General features: G+C 59.2%; 2 protein-coding genes across 8 annotated transcripts; one reads left to right on the forward strand and one right to left on the reverse strand.

Annotated features, from left to right (window-relative positions):
* Positions 1-11,993, forward strand: DBNL (drebrin like). 3 transcript variants are annotated; one of them, XM_051809619.1, is made up of 14 exons: positions 1-111; positions 842-897; positions 2,744-2,856; positions 3,093-3,167; positions 3,450-3,596; positions 4,211-4,288; positions 4,768-4,919; positions 5,557-5,611; positions 6,149-6,223; positions 6,325-6,427; positions 7,726-7,956; positions 9,273-9,379; positions 10,392-10,497; positions 10,809-11,993. In XM_051809619.1, exons 1-14 carry the CDS (start codon positions 29-31, stop codon positions 10,946-10,948), a joined length of 1,521 nt encoding a protein of 506 aa, XP_051665579.1. In that variant the 5' UTR covers positions 1-28; the 3' UTR covers positions 10,949-11,993. The 3 variants fall into 3 exon arrangements, with proteins under 3 accessions (XP_051665579.1, XP_051665587.1, XP_051665592.1); XM_051809627.1 differs by having other exon boundaries at positions 7,846-7,956; positions 10,809-11,991; XM_051809632.1 differs by lacking the exon at positions 7,726-7,956 and having other exon boundaries at positions 10,809-11,991.
* Positions 11,994-12,235: 242 nt separating this feature from the next.
* Positions 12,236-16,970, reverse strand: CAPG (capping actin protein, gelsolin like). Of its 5 annotated transcripts, none has more exons than XM_051809729.1 (10): positions 16,877-16,970; positions 16,061-16,115; positions 15,822-15,994; positions 15,608-15,753; positions 15,064-15,231; positions 14,398-14,547; positions 14,225-14,317; positions 13,663-13,795; positions 13,499-13,587; positions 13,203-13,401 (listed from the first exon to the last, which is right to left on the reverse strand). In XM_051809729.1, the coding sequence occupies exons 2-10, from the start codon at positions 16,081-16,083 to the stop codon at positions 13,336-13,338; spliced, it is 1,041 nt and encodes a 346-aa protein (XP_051665689.1). In that variant the 5' UTR covers positions 16,084-16,115; positions 16,877-16,970; the 3' UTR covers positions 13,203-13,335. The 5 variants fall into 5 exon arrangements, with proteins under 5 accessions (XP_051665672.1, XP_051665656.1, XP_051665665.1 ...); XM_051809719.1 differs by having other exon boundaries at positions 15,064-15,234; XM_051809712.1 differs by having other exon boundaries at positions 12,236-13,587.
* Between the last annotated feature and the right edge of the window lie 1,201 nt (positions 16,971-18,171).

The raw sequence follows: 18,171 nt of genomic DNA on the forward strand, positions 1-18,171 counted from the left end.
GCTGCCGGCGGGCGGAGCGGGCGCGGCCATGGCGCTGAACCTGGCCAAGAACGGGCGGGCGCTGCAGGAGGCCTACGGGAGCGTGGTGGCGCCGGGCAGCGCCACGGACTGGTGAGGGGGCGGCGGGGACACCGGGGGGCCGTGACGGGACATCGGGGGCGATGAGGGGCTGGGGGACGGGGGGCAGGCCAGGGGGGATGAGGGGTTTGCGAGGGGGCTGTGGGGTGTTTGGGGGGGATGTTTGGGCGTGACGGGGGCAGGTGGGGGGACGGGGGGTGTGCGAGGGTCTGTGGGGTGTTTGGGGGCCGTGTGTGCTTAGGAGGGCCGAGGATGGCTCGGGTGGGGGATGGGGGATGAAGGGGGAGTGGGAGGGGGTGGGGGGGGGGAAGGGGGTGGAGGGGTGGAAGTGAAACGGATGGCTGGGGATGGGTGATCTGGGGGAAGATTTAGGGCCGGGCCAGTGACTTGTGGGGGGATGTGGAGTGTCAGGGAGTGTGGGGGTACTTGTGGGGGGATGTGGAGTGTCAGGGAGTGTGGGGGTGCTTGGGGGGCATGTGGGATGTATAGAAGGGATCAGGGGTGTGGGTAGTATGAGGGGATCAGGGGTGTGTAGGGGGGCTGTGGGTGTGTGTGAGGAGCTGTGAGGTGTATAGAGGGGATCAGGGCTGTGGGGGTGTCTTGGGGGATCAGTAAGTCCCTGGGCTGTGGAGTGGGCAGCATGTGGGGTGGGGGTCTCTGTGGGTCTCTGAGCTTCAGGAGGTGTCGGGGTTGTGTGGACACCCCATATGGGCACCGTGCTGGACAAAACTGTCTAAAAATCCCCTTTCTGCCTTAATTTTAGGGCTCTGTTCACCTATGAAGGCAACAGCAATGACCTGCGGGTGGCTGGCTCTGGAGGTGAGCGTGTTGGGGTCTGTCCCCCCATTCCTGTGGGTCTGGGGGCTTCCAGGGCTCCTGTCACTCTGCCTGCCTGGGATGTCAGGGGGTTTTTAACCCCTGAGGGTGTTTTGGGGAGTGCCCTTGGTGGTTGGACAAGGGTGGCAGCTGTGTCGGGGTGTCCAGTGTGATTTTGGAGTGAGGAGTATGGAGCAGAGACTTGCTGGCAGCTCTGCTTCTCCTTCCTTTTCATTTTCCTCCTTTCCCAAGGGTCCAGAGTTTGGACCCTGGTTGCTCTGTGCATTTCTGAAGTATTTTAGATCCCGGATTTAGGCAGGACCATGTGGCTCTCCAGCCGTTCACCTGGCTGGGGCTCCCACTAAATGCTCCTGAAACCTCTCCTTCTCCAATTCTCTCCTTCTCACAATTGGGTTTTTTTTATTTTTTATCTGACTGCTGGTTCCCACTGAAACGCTCCTGGCTGGGAAGCCAAAACTATTGGGAAGCAGCGCAATAGAGGGTTTCCCCACTCTAGGTATTTGTATCCTCTTATCCCTCCCTGGCTTCTTCCCTATTTTCCAGGTGTTTCTCCCAACCCACAGAGCTCTATGGAAGTTTCTGGGATGCTCTGCAGGGCCTGGCGGAGCCCATGGAGCCAGGGCCATGGTGCTGGGGAATTTTGTTCAGGAAAAGCTCTTGTTGAGCCACAGATGAGGGTTTTGGGGAGCTGCAGAGGGTGTGCCCCGAGCTCCTCACAGATCCCTTCTCCCTCTAGCATTCCCATCGTGTCCTTCCATGCCAGCACTCACCCAACCGGCCTCAGACTTCCAGCCTTCAACTTCCCTGCTGGGTTTGGAGCCAAATTTAGAGACAAAGCATAAATATTTAATAAGGAGAGGGAAACGATCTGGGTGCTCCTGCAGTGCAGAGCAAGCCAGGCTGGGCTGTGCCCATCCTGCCAGGGCTGATCAGGGTCAGTGGCTCTTTTCCCCCCATTCAGGGCTCAGACAATCCAGTGTAGGGGGAATTGTGGTCTGGAGTAATTTTTTCGAGATGAGAGTGTGAGTTTTTGGTAGTTTTCCTCCGTTCCTGGTAGCTTTTTGACATAGTGGGAGCGATGCTGTGCCCTTCCCATTGCTCACCCAGCCCCTGCCTGAGCCCTGTGTGGGATTTTCCCCCTGGGATTCACTTCTGAGCCCCCAAGTCTGACGCTGAGACCACCCTGGATGTGTTTAACAGCAAGGGAAGCGTCGGGGCAGAAGGTGGACAAGCAGGGCCCTGCCCCATGTCGCCCTCTTGGTTCCTTCTCTACTTCCTGTCTGACAAAGCAGGAACAAAGCTCAGCCAGTTCCTCCACCACTTCCCAGCACCATTCCTGCCCTCATGAGGTGTTTTCCGGCTGTGCCGGTGCTCGCCGGAGCGTGGTTTTGTACAGGAACCTGTGGGCAGAGCTGGCAGCTGCCTGCTCTCATTAAAGCCTCTAATTAATCTGGGGGTATGAGCAGCTCCTTCCCCTTCTCTGCCATCCCTTCACTTGGTTACAGATCCAGGATCTTTCTGTATGGGGTTTGTGAAAGCCTGAGGAAGAGGAACTGGGTGATGAAGGCTGCTGAGAATGGGGGTGGGTGAGAGAAGGCTGGGGCTTGGCTCCCAAATAATTATGTGGATGACAAATGATCAGGTAATGGAAGGACCAGGGTAAACGCTGGGGGGTCTGAGATGATCCTGTGGTAGGACATCCCCAAATCTCACGGGGATAATCTCCAGGGAATAAGGGGCTGGGAGCTGCAGCCTCCATGGGTTTGGCTGTTCCCAGCATGTGTGTGGAATGGGCTGGACTCACTCCCTCTCCTTCCTCCCGGTGCAGACGGGGGGCTGGAGGAGATGGTGGAGGAGCTCAACAGTGGGAAGGTGATGTACGGCTTCTGCCGGGTGAAGGATCCCAACTCCGGGCTGCCCAAATACGTCCTCGTCAACTGGGTGAGTGGGGATGGGCCTCAGTTTATCAGGGAGGGAACTGGAGCCCCTGTGCCCAGGCTGGGAGAGCTGAGGGTGTCCAGCCTGGAGAAGAGAAGGTTCTGGGGACACCTTAGTGCCCCTTCCAGTGCCTGAAGAGCCTCCAAGAGATCTGGAGAGAGAGTCAGGCTCGATCCAGGTGCTGCTGCCATGGATCCAGCTGGGATGGGCTCAGGTGAGCCGATGGTTTCTCTTTACAGACAGGTGAAGGTGTCAATGACGTGCGGAAAGGAGCCTGCGCCAACCACGTCAGCACCGTGGCCAACTTCCTAAAGGTCTGATCCTCCCCATGTCCTCCCTTAGGGCATCATGGAATTCTTTGAGTTGAAGAGACATTATAGACCATTCAGTTCCACCCCCCTGCCATGGGCAGTGACACTTTCTACTTAGACCAGGTTGTCCAGAAAATCTGTCTGGAGATTTTCTCCATCTCACCAGAACCCTTTTCCTTCCCTTGGGGGCTCCGGGAGTTCAGACAGGACCCACCAGGGCAAGGTGGTGGGTTTGGGGGCTCCCAGAGTGACCCCTTCACCCCTGTGCTGGTTCTTTCTGCTCAGGGGGCTCATGTCACCATCAACGCCCGGGCAGAGGAGGACGTGGAGCCTGAACTCATCATGGAGAAAGTGGCCAAGGCCTCTGGAGCCAACTACAGCTTCCACAAGGAGAGCAGCAAGTTCCAGGATTCAGGGCCTCAGGCTCCTGTGGTGAGTTGAATCCAGGAGGGTTTTGGGGTGGTCCCTCTGGATGAGGGAAGGTCTGGGACCACTCTCATCCAGTGATGGAAGTGGCTCCCTGGGCATTGACACATCCATGGAATGTTCAGCCTGGAGAAGGGAAGGCTCCAGGGAGACCTTAGAGCCCCTTCCAGTGCCTAAAGGGATTCCAAGAGAGCTGGAGAGGGACTTTGGAGAAGGACCTGGAGTGACGGGACAAGAGGCAGTGGGCTTACACTGACAGGGCAGGTTCAAAGTGTGGAATCACGGAATGGATGGGTTGGAAGGGACCTTAAAGCTCATCCAGTTCCACCCCCCTGCCCCCCTCCACAAGACCAGGTTGCTCCAAGCCCTGTCCATCCTGGCCTTGGACACTTCCAGTGATGGGGCAGCCACAGCTTCTCTGGGCAAACTGTGCCAGGGCCTGCAGTTGCCCATTTTTGGCAACATACACGTTGCTGGCCTCACCCAGCCCTTCTTTGAATTTTGGGGCAAAGCATCAGGTTATAGGAACTTCTTAGAAGAAGTCCCAGACTGTGCTGATTTGGGCTGATTTTTGACAAAAAATGCAAAACTGGTGATTTGTCTGTGCCTTCCCTCCCCAGGGCTCCGTCTACCAGAAGACAAACGCGATGTCCGAAATCAAGCGGGTCAATAAGGATAATTTCTGGGCCAAAGCAGAGGTGAGCACATGCCTCGGAGCACGAAGCCTTTGGATTTAGCTGGAGATTACTCTCCGCGTGCTGTGTTCCTGTCTGGGAATCGGGTAATGCTGCCTGGAATCAGAGATCCAGAGCTCAGGGAAGTGCAGAGCTGCTGCCTTCGGGTGCTCAGGGAGGAGGGGCTGAGTCCTAAAGAGGAAGGTACTCCTTTTTCTCATCTGAGTTTGGCTCAGGGCTGCTGGGGTGGGCACGGGGGAGGGGGGCTGGGGTGCACCCCAGCTCCAAACAAACCCTGTTTGGGTGAGGAAACTGATTTTTGTCCCCTCTGAAGGCTGCCCTGTGTTTCCTTCCCTTTTCATGTTGGGTTTTACTGGGGTTTAATGATGTGTGAACCTTCTGGCTGGGGGCCACCAGCCCTGGGACCTGCTGCGTGCCCTGGGATGCAGAGGGCTGGGGGCAGTGCCTGTGACCCCCACCCCTCCGTGCCTGTGTGCCCTCAGAAGGATGAGGAGAACCGGCGGCTGGAGGAGAAGAGGAGGGTGGAGGAGGAGCGGCAGCGGCTGGAGCAGGAACGGCGGGAGCGGGAGCTGCAGGAGGCGGCAGGGAGGGAGCAGAGGTTCAAAGCCAGATCCAGTGAAATCGAAGCCCAGAAGTGAGTGGGATGTTGGGAATGATTCCAAGAGGCCTTCCTGCCCTCTGGGGTCTCTCGGTGGTGCTGGGTATCCTTGTCACCATGTATGTGAGCTGTCCCGACTCCTGCAGAGGTTGTTCCTCAGGGAATGGTGGATCATGTCCATGCATTCCTCACTGCTGGAATTCCTGCAATCCCAGACAATCTCCTTTAAGGGAGCATATGTGGAGAGGATTTTGCTCTGGGTTGGAGGGAGCATCTCCCTAGCTCTCCCTGCCCACTCATCCCCCTCTTGCTTCCCAAACTCCTCCCTAACACCCATGGCCCCTGTTTTTGGGGTACTGGAGGTCTAGGCTGGCTTTGGGGGAATCTGAGCCCTGAGGGACTGCAGGGAAGTCTGCTTGACCCCCACATCTGGATGCTCATGTCCATATCCCTGAGGAAGAGATTTCTCTGGATTAATCCCAATATTTGGAGCTGCTCCTGCCCCTCTCACAATGTTCTTCTCTCCAAGGGTGACCTGCGACTCCTCATCTGGCCCCAAAGTGAGGGGGAGTGTCCCCAGAGTGAGGGGGACATCCTTCCTGTGCTCTTCCCAGGGAGCTGCAATGGGCTGAGGTCCCAAATCCTTGGTTTTAACCCCAGTTTGTCCCCACAGGAGACTCCAGCAGCAACAGGAGGCTGAGAACAGGGACAGGGAGCAGCAGCAATGGGTGAGCTCTGGCGTTGGCCCCGGGCGAGGTTTATCCGTGATGGAGGGGATAGAGACCCGGGATAGGACAAGTGGAAATGGCCAGGTTGCACAGGGGAGGTTTAGGTTGGATATTGGGAGAATTCCTTCATGGTAAAGGGCTGCCCAGGGCAGTGGTGAAGTCCCCAACCCTGGGAGGATTTAAAAGACATGTGGATGTGGCACATGGGGACATGGGTGGCCTTGGCAGTGCTGGGGAAACAGTTGGGCTTGGTGATCTCAGAGGGCTTTTCCAATCTGAATCATTCCATGATTCCATGAAACCAAGTGCCTTTTCTCAGCCTCCCTCCCAGATCCAGGGTTTCCTCTCCATTCCCCCTCCATCGCCATGTGAGTTCCTTGGGTCCAGAGGAGGCAGGATGGGGCTGGAGGGACTGGAGTGGGCAGAAGAGGCAGGATGGGGATAGGATGATGCTGGAAGGAACTGGATGGGGCTGGAGCAGCTGGATGTGTCCAGAGTGGGCTAGCTCAGCACCCAGACCCTCTCTTGGTGCTGCAGAAGGAGCAGGCTGAGGAGTACGAGACCCGACAGAGGAAGGGCTTCAAGAGAAGCGAGTCGGTGGAGAAAGCCCAGGTATGGAGCTGGGAGCGCTCTGGGGGGTGTCTGCCTCGGCTCTGCCCCCCCTGCTGCTGCTCTGTGACCTTGACGTGGCATCTGGGCCCTTCCCTGGGCAGGAGGCTGCGACTCTGATTGCACAGAGAGCCGTGAACCCCCGTGACATCTTCAAGCAGAGGGAGAGAGCGGGGCCGGGGGACACGGGGACATCAACCCAGCCAGGTACGGTGTGAGGGGACGCAGGGAGGGTGGCACAGCCAGGTGTGAGGGGTGTGAGGGGACACAGGGACACCAACCCAGCCAAGTACAGTGTGAGGGGACAGGGAGAGGGTGGCACAGCCAGGTATGGTGTGAGGGGACACAGGGACACTGGCCCAACCAGGTACGGTGTGAGGGGACACAGGGAGGGTGGCACAACCAGGTGTGAGGGGTGTGAGGGGACACAGGGAGGGCAATGGGGGCCACCCTCAGTCCCCCACCGTGTCCCAGTGGAGCAGGGTCCCAGTGGGGTCCCAGTGGGGCTGTGATACTGTGAGGCCGCTGTTCGGGCTGAGAACAGGCAGCTCTCATCACGTCGATGTTCTTTGCTGTGGTGTCCCACCCCCAGCTCTTGCCATTTTCCAAAGTGAGGTTCCAGCTGTGCCAAGTTTTAACCACCAAGACAGAAGTTTTCCATACTCTGCCTTCCCTTCTGAACCTCAAATTTCATTTTTTTCAATGGAAGTTCAACACATTGACACCAGAAAGACACCACCATTGCAATCTATCCCGACGGCCCAAAGTTCTGCCCAAGTTTTTGCATTGCCCGAGCCAAGCAGGATGTTGGAAGAGCCTGATTTGATCTCTCTGATAGAAACCAGGAAGTTTGCAAAGCAGAGCTGAGAGCAGCTGAGGAAGTCCCTGTGAGCGCATGACACCCCTGGGTGACTGCCTCCTCCTCCTCAGTGCAACCCCCTCCAAAGCACCTTAAATTGATTCATTGAATAATCACTTTTACTTGGTGACAGGAGCACAAATCCCTTCTTCCTTGGGCAGGCAAGGCATGAGTGGGAGAGGAAGAAACTCCACACTGGGAAAATGTCCTTTTTGCTGGTTAAACATCAGGGGGAGAGGCTGATTTTGAGGTATTTCATTAGGATTTGATGGTTTTCATGGAAGAAAAGGAGATAAATACCCTGGAACTGATCAGACTCAGAGGTGAGGGTAGACTGGAGTCTTGGTGCTGGTAGGGTTTGTCTGGCAATTCTTCTCCTCAGCTTTTGTTTGGTTTGGAGGTGGAGATGGAGAGATAGCAGTGCACAGTTCACTCTTGCCACAGGAAATGGACTGGCAGAAACCAGTTTGCATCATCCCCTCCCAGTTTGATGTCTGTGGCATTCAGACTGCTCCAGAAATCACCCTGGAGAGCCAGTGGCAGGGTCTCCCAGCTCCTCTTGCTCCCCCAAAATCTTTTTTTTTTTTTTTTAATCTTCCCTTTGCTGCTGCTGTAACCAGTTGCCAAACTTGTTTTCCACAACTAGGATTAGAGCTGGAAAATCCTGCTTGGGAGGGTGACTCAGCAGCACCCCTGGGTGCACAGTCGTGGGCTGGGAGTCCTGCTGCCTGCCCAGCTCCTGCAGCCCCTCAGTCTCCTTTTCCAGGGAAGCTCCGCAGCCCGTTCCTGCAGAAGGAGGTGAACTCTGTGCCCAGTCCTGCCTCCCCCAGTGGGGATGTTTGGGGGTCACCTCCAGCCTCCCCAGTGCCTGCAGCAGGTTCGTGCTTGGCTCCCTCCCCAGAGCTTTTCTCTGCATCTTTCCAAATAGATTCCACAAAATTGGGCATGTTGAGGCCTGGCTCAGAGACTCCATGTGTTTTTCCCATTCCTTGGACCAGGAACCCCCATGTTTGTCTCCAGCCAGGGCTGAGTGTGATGCTGAGGTGAGGACGGTTCCTCCTAGTCCTCAGCTGAAGGCTCAGTGTCCAGGGGATGAGGATATCTCCTGCTGAAAGGCTGGAATTCAGCTCTGAGCACCCCCAGCCCCCTCCAGACCACAGGGGCTTTGACAGTCACACTTGGACTTGCTCAAAGTGCCCTGAGACACAGCTGAGACACCCCCTCTGCAGGGGTTTCCCAACTCCAGAGTTAGATGGGATATTGGGAAGAAATTCTTCCCTGTGAGGGTGGGGAGGCCCTGGCACAGGCTGCCCAGAGAAGCTGCGGCTGCCCCAGCCCTGAAAGTGTTCAAGGCAGGTTGGATGGGACTTGGAGCAACCTGGGCTAGTGGAAGGTGCCCCTGCTTAACCACTTCCCAGTGGTTTGGGACAGGGAGCGATTCCAGAAGAGGGCTGGCTGTGCCCAGAGGTCTCCCCATGTGCTGTGGGTGGCACCGAGGGTTGGCCTTGTCCCTGAATCATGGAATCACAGGTTGGTTTGGGTTGGAAGGGATCTGAAGGACCATCTAGTTCCACCCCCCTGCCATGTGCAGGGAGGAGATGAGGGCAGAAACAAGGTGGGGGCCAGGGATGATGAGGTGTGAGGTGGGGTTTAGGGACAACAAAGTGGGGGCCAGGGATGAACTGAGGACCAGGGACAAGCTGTGGGTCCAGAGATGAGGTGGGGGGCAGGGACAGGCTGAGGGCCAGAGACAAGGAGAGGGCCAGGGGTGAGGCAGAGACCAGGGACAGACTGGGATGTGCTGAGGGCCAGGGCCATGCTCCAGTGTAGCCAGGCCACCATCACCACTAGATGCTGCTCTTGGCCATGGCCTCCACTCCAGCCCTTCCCCTCCACGGGAACATGGTTCATCTGGAGTGAGTTTATCCCTTCGAGTTTATCCCTTCCCTGTTGGAGATCCTGGATCTCTCCCTTGTCCTTTTCACTGCTCCCTAAACCCCTGCTTGCTCTCTTCTGTACTTCCTGCCTGCCCCATCCCATGGTCCAAGCACGCTCCATTCCCTGGCTGGACAGGAGATCTGGGGGACACCCAGCTTCCACCAGGAATGTGCTGTCACTCCAGCCTGGAGCAGGAGGCAGATGGACAAGGGAACAGGGCATGATTTTGGTGACAGATGCCATGTTTCTCCTCAGGACGAGACTCTGGGTACAATTCTGGCGTCCCGATGTCCCGTGTGGAAGAGACGAATCTGTACGAGGAGCCTCCGGAGCCCTCAGCCATCTATGAGGAGCCTCCCCAGGTGCGTTTGGGGGGCAGGGACCCCTGAGGAGGGGCCAGGATTCATGTGGGAAAGCGTGGCTTTATCCTTTAGGATGGGTCTGGAACCCTTTTCTGGGCTAAAATCAGTAGGAGAAACCCTGGAGCTCACCTGCACTCCAGTGCATCTGCTTGGTGAGGGGGTGCTGCTGCATCCCTCCCCAGTGCTCCCAGTGGGAGACGCTGGTGCTGAGCCCCTGGCACCCAGCCTGTACTCCAGGGCCGTCCAGCTGTTGTCAGTGCTCCAGAGCCAGTGAGGGGAGAGGATCCACAAGCCTCTTCCAAAGCCCTTTCTCCTCCTTCTCCTGCACATCCAACCCCAGCAGAGCTGGAACTCCCAGCTATTCTTGGCGTGCTCCAATATTCTCCAGTGGCTAATAGTGGGGTTGTGCTGTGCTTCCCTTGGAGATGTGGGGCCCTTTGGTTTCCTCTCCTCTGCTCACCAAACCATCAGCATTCCAAACATCATTTTATCATTCTGGAATTTGTCTGGAAGTGTCCAGCAGATTCCAAAGGATTCCAGAGTAGATGGGCTGAGCAATCCCCTCAGCCTTTCCAGAGGAAAGCAAATGACAGCTGGCTCAGGCTCCAGCAGAAAGCTCCATGGGAAGCTGGAGCTTATCCATGGGAGTTGAACCTCTCTCTGCAGGGGGGACCCTAAGGGATAAGGATCAGATTCCAGACGGGTTGTCTGCCACTGGTCTCCAGTGGTTTTGTTGGGATGAGATCTCAAGGGACAGGGATCAGTGTTGACTGGAGAGGTGGCCACCTTGACTCTTTGGCTCAGGGCTGGTTTGGTCTCCTGGGTCCTGTGGCAGAGACATGTGGCAAGACTTTCCCAGAGCCCAGGTTTTATTCCGGGGGGCACCCGGGACCTCCAGCCTCTGAGCCCCAGGGGTGATCTACCTCTCTGGGTGCTTCACATTGCTGTTTTCCTCCCTCCCTCCCTTTTCTTCTGGTAATTCCTGTTCTCCCTCTCTCCTTCCTTCCTGAAGGAACGAGCTGATGATGCCAAATACAACTATGGGCTGGAGTACCAGGAGCCGCCGGACCTGGCGGGGAAGGGGCTCTGTGCCCGAGCGCTCTACGACTACCAGGCTGGTGAGACCCACAGCCATTCCCTGTGTCCTGCCACTCCAGGCCCTTGTCCAAAGTCCCTTTCCAGCTCTCTTGGAGCCCCTTTAGGCACTGGAAGGGGCTCTCACGTCTCCCCAGAGCCTTCTCTCCTCCAGGTGAACACACCCAGCTCTCCCAGCCTGTCCAGAGAGCAGAGGGGCTCCAGCCCTCGGGGCATCTCTGAGACCTCCTTTAGACTTGCTCCAGCAGCTCCACACTCCTCTTATGTTGGAAACCCCAGAGCGGGGAGGGTACAGGTGGTCTGACCCCCCCTCCTTCTCTCTATTCCATTCCAGCTGATGACACCGAGATCTCCTTTGATCCCGAGAACATCATCACCAACATCGAGATGATTGACGAGGGTTGGTGGCGTGGCTACGGCCCTGATGGTCACTTTGGCATGTTCCCTGCCAACTACGTGGAACTGATAGAGTAGGGGGGGCTGGCGGGGGGCTGGTGGGGGGCTCCAGACCCCTGGGACTGCTCCAGACCCCTGGGACCATTCCAGCCTCCTGGGACCACTCAGCTCCTGCCTGATTCTTCCAAATGATGTGTGGCTTTTTCTTCTTCTCTATTTCTTTCTCTCTCTAAGTGAAGTGCCATTCCCCACTCCCTGGGCAGCGGGGTCCCCCCAGGTGCTGCCCCCCTGTCCCCCATAGCTGCCCTTGGGTGGGTGAAGGGTCCATCCTACCCTGAGCCCCACAGTGCTGGTCTCCCCTTCCTCCCTTGGCTTTGGAGTGGGATGGAGGGAGGTGGCAAATCCCTCACAGGGCATTTTCAGGGAACAAATTACCTCCCCCCTGCACTCTCTCTCACCCTGTGACCTTGGACCTGCTGCAGCCACACCAGAGAAGCCACTTTCCCAATTTTATTTCACCAGCAAAGCTCATCAGAATGGTTTTGGCATCACCAGGAGAGCTGAATCCTGGCTCTGTTCCCCCCCAACCCTGACCACCCCAAGCTCGCCACACGTGAACCTGTTTTCCTCCCTGCTCTCCCCACCAGAGGGTTTCCCTTCCCTCTCCCCAAATCATGCTCCAGGGATTTAAATTGGGAGTGAATAAGCTCCCCTACAGTGCAGATCCAGCCAGGCCAAGCAGGTGGGACCTCCCCCATTACCCCAAATTCACTGTGAACAAGGAAAAGCCCAACCCCTCCCCCACACTGAGTTTCCCACCTCAGTGTCACTTTAGGAGTAGAAGGAGAGGATGGGGTTTGGGGTGTCGGGGGGTCCTGGTTCACCCACCCCTCTTACTGGGGAACATGGTGGCTCCTCTGAGTCCCTCCCCTGGGCTCCTTCCCCCTCCCTCTCCCCCCACCTCAGGCCCTCCCCAGCTACAATAAAAGGGCTTTTCCTTGGTGATGGATGTGACAGGATGTGGGTGGGAATTGGGGTGGAATGCCAGGGGTTTGGTGCCCCTAATGTCAGATGTGTTGTCACATCAGGTTGTCATGAGCAGGGGCCAAGGGAGGGGTAACTGGGAACATAATTAGTTCCAACACTATCTGGGTCTAATGAGGGAGGGAGCAGCCAGCAGTGATGGGGGTTGCAGGGTCTGGCTGGCCCCAGGGTGGTGAGGGGATTTGGGGGTGTTGTTGGTGACACTGGAGGTTTGGGGACACTGGGGACATTAGGGATGCAGGGACTGTGGAGAGAGCAGAGGGTGGGACAGTCGAGGATGTGGACATGGAGGTACACTGGGCATTTGGAGGTATCAGGGACTTGAGCACACGAGTGATTTGGGGATGTGGGGGATGCAGGGTGGCAGCCAGCTGGGAGCCATCTCCCACCTTTCCCAACCACTTCGGGGTCAGGTGGTCACAGAAGGCTCCTGGTCATTCTGGGTGCTGCCAGCCCCTGGGGACATCCTGTAGCTGTGGGTATCACCTCATGGGGCAGAGGGCTGGTGCCCTGGTGACACAGGTGGCCCTGTAGGGTGTCGTGTGGGGTGTCATCACACATGGGTGGTGGGGACACCTTCGTCCCCTGCAGGGCCATTGCCCTGTCCTGAGACCCCTAGTGTCCCCCCATCCCCAGGGCTGGTACCACACCCAGAGCAGCCAGACACAGGATGCAGCACTGTCCCTTTATTCTCCAGGGCCTGGGCAAGGGGTGAGATGCATGGGCACGGGGTGGGCACAGCGTGGCACAGGCACACTCAGGAAGGTGGTCAAGGGGTGCAGGTGGCCCAGTTATGGCAGCAGTGGCGGGGGGAAGGTGTATTGTGGGCATGGCATGGCTTGGGGTGGTGTAGGGATGGGGATGGAGGTGGGCACAGGGGGGGGAAAGGAGTGGGGATGACAGGATGGCACAGGGGCAGGGATGACATGGGTTTGGGGATGGTGTGGAGGAGGGATGGCATGGAATGGGGTTGGCATAAGAAGGAGATGGCTTGGACTTGGGGATGAGGTAGGGATGGGGAAGGAAGTGATGTGGACATGGGGATGGCACAGGGATGGACAGGGATGATGTGGGCATGGGAGGGGCAAAGGGATGGGGATGACAGGGAATGGCACAGGAATGGGGATGACATGGGCTTGGGGATGGCAAGAGATGGTTGTGGCAAGGACACGGGGTGGGCAAAGGCACAGGGATAGCACAGCAATGGAGATGGCATGGGCTTGGCATGGGTTGTCAAGGATGTGATGCACAAGGATGTGAGTGACAATGGCATGGGGATGGGATGGGCAAAGACACAGGCATAGGGATGGCACAGTGACAGGGATGGCTGAGCAGGGCACAAGCATTGCGGGGAGCTGGCACAGCCAGCATAAGCCTGGTGACACCCTGGGCTGGGCACTGGCCCCATGGGCACCTGCTGCTCACTTCCAGCTGGTGAAGAACTGCTTGAAGAGGGGCGTCTCGCAGCCCTGGGGCAGGATTTCCACCTGCCAGGACAGCAATGGGGACAGGGACGGGACGGGGATCGGGAGGGGGTGATGATTCCCATGCCAGCCCCCGGGTACCCCTCACCACTGCACCCACCTGTGTCTGGGGCGGGTGGCCCATGCGGGCGATCACCTCCTCGGCCACCCTGAGGGCTGCCCGGCGCTCCTGCTCATTGGCCTTGCGCCCTGCGGTGGGGATGTCAGAGCCGCTCTGGGCACGGCCCCCGTCTCCATGTCACCCTGTGTCCCCACCCCAGGCACCTTTCCAGACGTAGACCTTCCCGCCAGCACCGTTGTCCAGCACGAAGCAGTCATCAGGGCAGAGCAGGCTCTGGCTGAAGGGGCTGCCAGCGGCCACCTGGGTCAGGTCCATGCGCCCCGTCGCGTCCGACACCTGCCCGTGGACGGGATGTCACTGCAAGGTCACCCAGAGCCGCCCCAGCCCGGTGTCCTCCCACCCAGCATTCCCCATCCATGCCTGCCTCAGGGCACCCGCTGTGTCCCCAGGCCATGCCCAGCCTCATATGCTCTCTGGGGCCACCAAGGTGTGTCTGCTGGCCATGCACAGCTCCCTGTGGCTTTCCTAGAACCACCAGAGTGTCCCCTGGCTGTCCACAGCTTCACATACACCCGGGGGCCACCACAGCGTCCCCTGGTGTTGCCCAGTCCCACGTCTCCCATGGGACCACTGCACTGTCCCTGGCCATGCCTGACCCTAGAATCACCATGGTGTCCCCTGGCCATCTCCATCCCTGTGCCCTCCATGGTGACGCTCAGCCATGCCCAGCGCTGGTGCCATGGGGGTGTCCTGCCATGTCCTTGCCTTGTAGAGCACGGCTGCCCCCGCGTTGCTCCGGTCGGCTGCCACGTCCTCCTCGGGGCTGCCCTCCTGCAAGGGGGGCTTGGGGCCCAGCACCTGCCAGGGGACGAGATGGGGGTGTCACAGAGCCACCCCAGGGACACCCACGTCCCCCTCTCCTCCCAGTGAGGACGTACCTGGACCATCTCGGGTGGCTCCTCGCCGTCCACCACGATCTCCAGGCGTGCCTTGCCACCCCGCTCGCTGTCCCGGATGGCCACAGCCAGCTCCTGCGCCCTGCTGCGCTCCAGGACGTTGCTCCGGGCCCCACACCACACGAAAAGGGTCTGGGGACAGGGAGGGGAACAGTGGTGATGGAGCCACCCCACAGTGGTCCCCAACCTGCCTCAGCCAGGCTGGGGATGGAGCAGCCGCAGGGGTTGAAGCTGGTCCAGGAAGATGCTGCAATGGGCAGAGGGACACTCCAATGGATGGACAGACACCCTAACCATCAAACCCCGCTCCGGATAGGGGGACACACCAAGAGGTCAGTGGGCACCCCAAGAGACAGACAGACACCCCAACAGACGGACACCCCAAAAATGAGGCAGACACCCCTGAAGATGGCTGGGCGCTTGGAGAGATGGACATACACCCCAACAGAAGGACAAACAGCCAGTCCTATGGAGGTACAGGTGCCCCAACCCAGAGGGACACCCCAATGAGCTGATGGATGCCCCAGAGGACAGAGGGACACACAGGACACGTTGACCTTCCCCCCTCCCCCCTACCACATGAGAAGGACCTGGGGGCCAGAGATGGGGACAGCAGGCCCAGGGAGGGGGCAGGTGCACCCCGCTCACCTGTCCCAGGTCGAGGAGGAAGCAGTCCCCGGTGTTGAAGCTGGCCCAGGCTGGGTCTCGCTCACTCGCCCGGATCTTCCTCTTGCCCTTCACCTGGTACAGTTTGGGTGCAGGGCCGGGGCTGGGGCTGGGCCGGGTGGGCTTGAATGCTGAGGCCACACCACCTTCCTGCTGGCACAGGGGGCTCAGCACTCCATGGGGTGTCCAGCACCAAATGGGGGTGGCAAACACCCAGCATGGATAGTTAGCACCTGGAGGGGATGCTGAGCACCACATGGGTGTGCTGAGCACTTGGTGGGGTGCCCAGCACCCAGTGGGGATGACAAGCATCCAGCATGAATGTGAACACCCAGAAGGGATGCTGAGCACCTTCTGAGGGTGCCCAGCACCCAGTGGGGGTCCCTCTTGCTCAGCACAGATGAAGCAGAGTAGTGAGGGTGTGGAGAGCCCATCGGTGATGCTGAGCACCCGTCTGGGATGCTGGGAGCCTGGCTGGGGTGCTGCGTACTGGGAGGACCCCAAGTGCCGCTGGGCACTCCAGTACCTGGTAGGTGAGGCCGTGGGGGAAGTACTCCATGAAGAGGTCAGACTCGTTGCCCTGCACCTCACGGTGAGTGACGGGGCGCTCGCCCAGCAGCGAGCTCAGCTGGGTGGAGAGGAGGGCACAGGCGTCCTGCGAGGAGTCCCGGCCTGTGGGCAGCCAGGTGAGCACCCAACCCCACCTGCCCCTGGAGCCCCACAGCCCCCCTGGTGCTCACCCATCCACAGGTGGAGGTGGGCACGCTCCTCCGGCCCGTTGTGCAGCACCAGGTAAGAATCCCCGGAGAAGAAAATCCCCCGGGCAGCCTCGGGGACCTCCACGGGCCGCAGCTGCTCCACCCGCCAGATGTGCAGCCCCGGGAGAGCGGCTGCAGGGCCGAAAGGGGAACCACTGCGGGGCAGGCAGGGGTGAGAGGGGGGCAATCAGGGAAGGGGGGGCAGTGGGGAGGGGACATACCTTTTGGGGAGCGCGGTGTACATGGCGTTGGGGTGGCAGAGATGGGTGGATGGACCTGTGGATGGACGGATGGGGGGACACCATGAGATGGACGCAAAGGATGGAGAGCCAGGTCAAGGACACCCCAGTGGACAGATTATTACCCTGAAGGACAAATGGATGCCCTAACAGATACCCAGAAGGACAAGTGGACACCCCGATGGACACCTCGATAAACAATGAGACACTCAGAAGGACAGACCGATATCTGGACAGGTACCCAGAAGGACAGAGGGACAACCCATTGGACAGAGGGACACCGTGATGGACAGATGGACACTCAGAAGGACAGACAGATGCCCCAACAGACACACAGAAGGACAGATAGACTTGCCAACAGACATCCAGAAGGGCAACTGAACACACACAGATGGACAAATGGACACCCCGATGGACACCCAGATGGACAGAGGGGCACCTCACCAGGGAGACAGATGCCACAATGGACAGGCAGTCACCCAGAGGATGGACAGACACCCCCACGTACAGGTGGAGACCTCTATGGGTAAGGGAACACCCCAATGGACAGACACTCCGATAAATGGACACCCAGGAAGACGGACAGACACCCAATAGACAGAGGTGTCCTGATGAACAGCCAGACACCTGGAAGGGCAGAGGGAACACCCTAGCAGACAGACAGACCCCACGGGGGTGGGATGCCCCCAGACAGACAGACAGAGATCCCCGAGGCACACATTCCATGACGGACATATGGACACCGCGCCAGCCCCTCCTCCGCACGAACGGACGGACCCCCCCGACGGACAGACAGACCCCCGAGGGACGCCCCGAGAAGCCCCGGCTCCGTCCAAGGCTGCGGCCGAGCGGCACCGACGGACGCCCCGACACCCGGAAGGCGCCGGCGGTGAGTCAGGAGCAGGAAAGGGTGGGGACGGGGAGGGCGAGCAGGGGGGGACGGAGCTGGGCCCCCCGGGGGGGCACGAATGGAGGGGGCACTGAGCCCTAGGACCCCCACTCTGCTGGGAGCCCCCGCCCCTATGGGCTTCCCCTCCCCTCTGGGACCCCACCCTACTGCTGGGACCCTCACCCTCCTGAGCGCCGCCCCCGTGCAGGGGCCACCTACACTCTGCCGGGACCCCCTCCCTCCTGGACCCTTCCCCACTCTACTGGGAGCCCCATTCCACTGGGATCCCCCCTCACCCTACTGGGACTCCCACCATCCTGGGGACTGTCCTGGGGATCCCCCCCTCCTCCTGAGCGACCCCCAACACTGCTGGATCCACCACACTCTCATGGGACCCCCCCCCACACTGCTGGGACCCCCACCCTCCTGGTCGTGCCCCCCCAGGAGCCCCACCCTACTGGGACCCTCATGGGACACCTCCACTGTGAAGACACTGTACCCCATCCTACTGGGACCACCCCTGTCCAGGACACACCTCTCCCCAGGACCCCCACCCGCTAGAACCCAGTGTCACCCAGAGCACAGAGTGCCACCCATGGGCCACCCCCCTGGGGGCTCCCAGGCTTCTTCCCCCCTGCCAGGGGCTGGGGCAGCTTTGGGACCCTATGGGGCTTGTACTGGGAAGGGGGGACTCTACTGGGTGTGATGACTATACTGGGAGTTGTACTGGGTGTGCTCTGGGGGGGGTGCTGAACTGGAAGTGGGCTATATAGGCTGGGGCACTGTACTGGGTGGTCCACACAGGGGCTGGGATTGGAGAGGGTATACTGGGAGCTGTACTGGTGGGGTTGCACTGCAAGGTTGTGCTGATCTGTGCTGGTGAGGCTGGATTGGGAGGGGGTTGAACTGGGGGACTGTACTAGGAATGGGGAGGACTGTACTGGGTGGGGGGGTCTACTGGGAGCTGTACTGGTAGGGCTGCACTGGGGGGGAATATTTGTACTGGGAATAGGGGGGCTGTACTGGGGGAAGGCTGTACTGCGGGGGATTGGGGGATTCTGTAGTGGGGGAGCCATGACAAGTTAGGGAGGCTGTCCTGGGAGTGGAGCTGGAATGGGAGGTGTCACGGGGGGCTGCATGGGGTGGGGTGGAGGCTGCAGCAGAGGCTCACTGGGCTGCACTGGGAGGCACTCGGAGGTGCAGG

This window comes from Manacus candei, unplaced genomic scaffold (genome assembly GCF_025592945.1).
Source record: "Manacus candei isolate 608988 ecotype Guabito, Panama unplaced genomic scaffold, ASM2559294v1 h1tg000006l, whole genome shotgun sequence".
Taxonomy (NCBI): Eukaryota; Metazoa; Chordata; class Aves; order Passeriformes; family Pipridae; genus Manacus; species Manacus candei.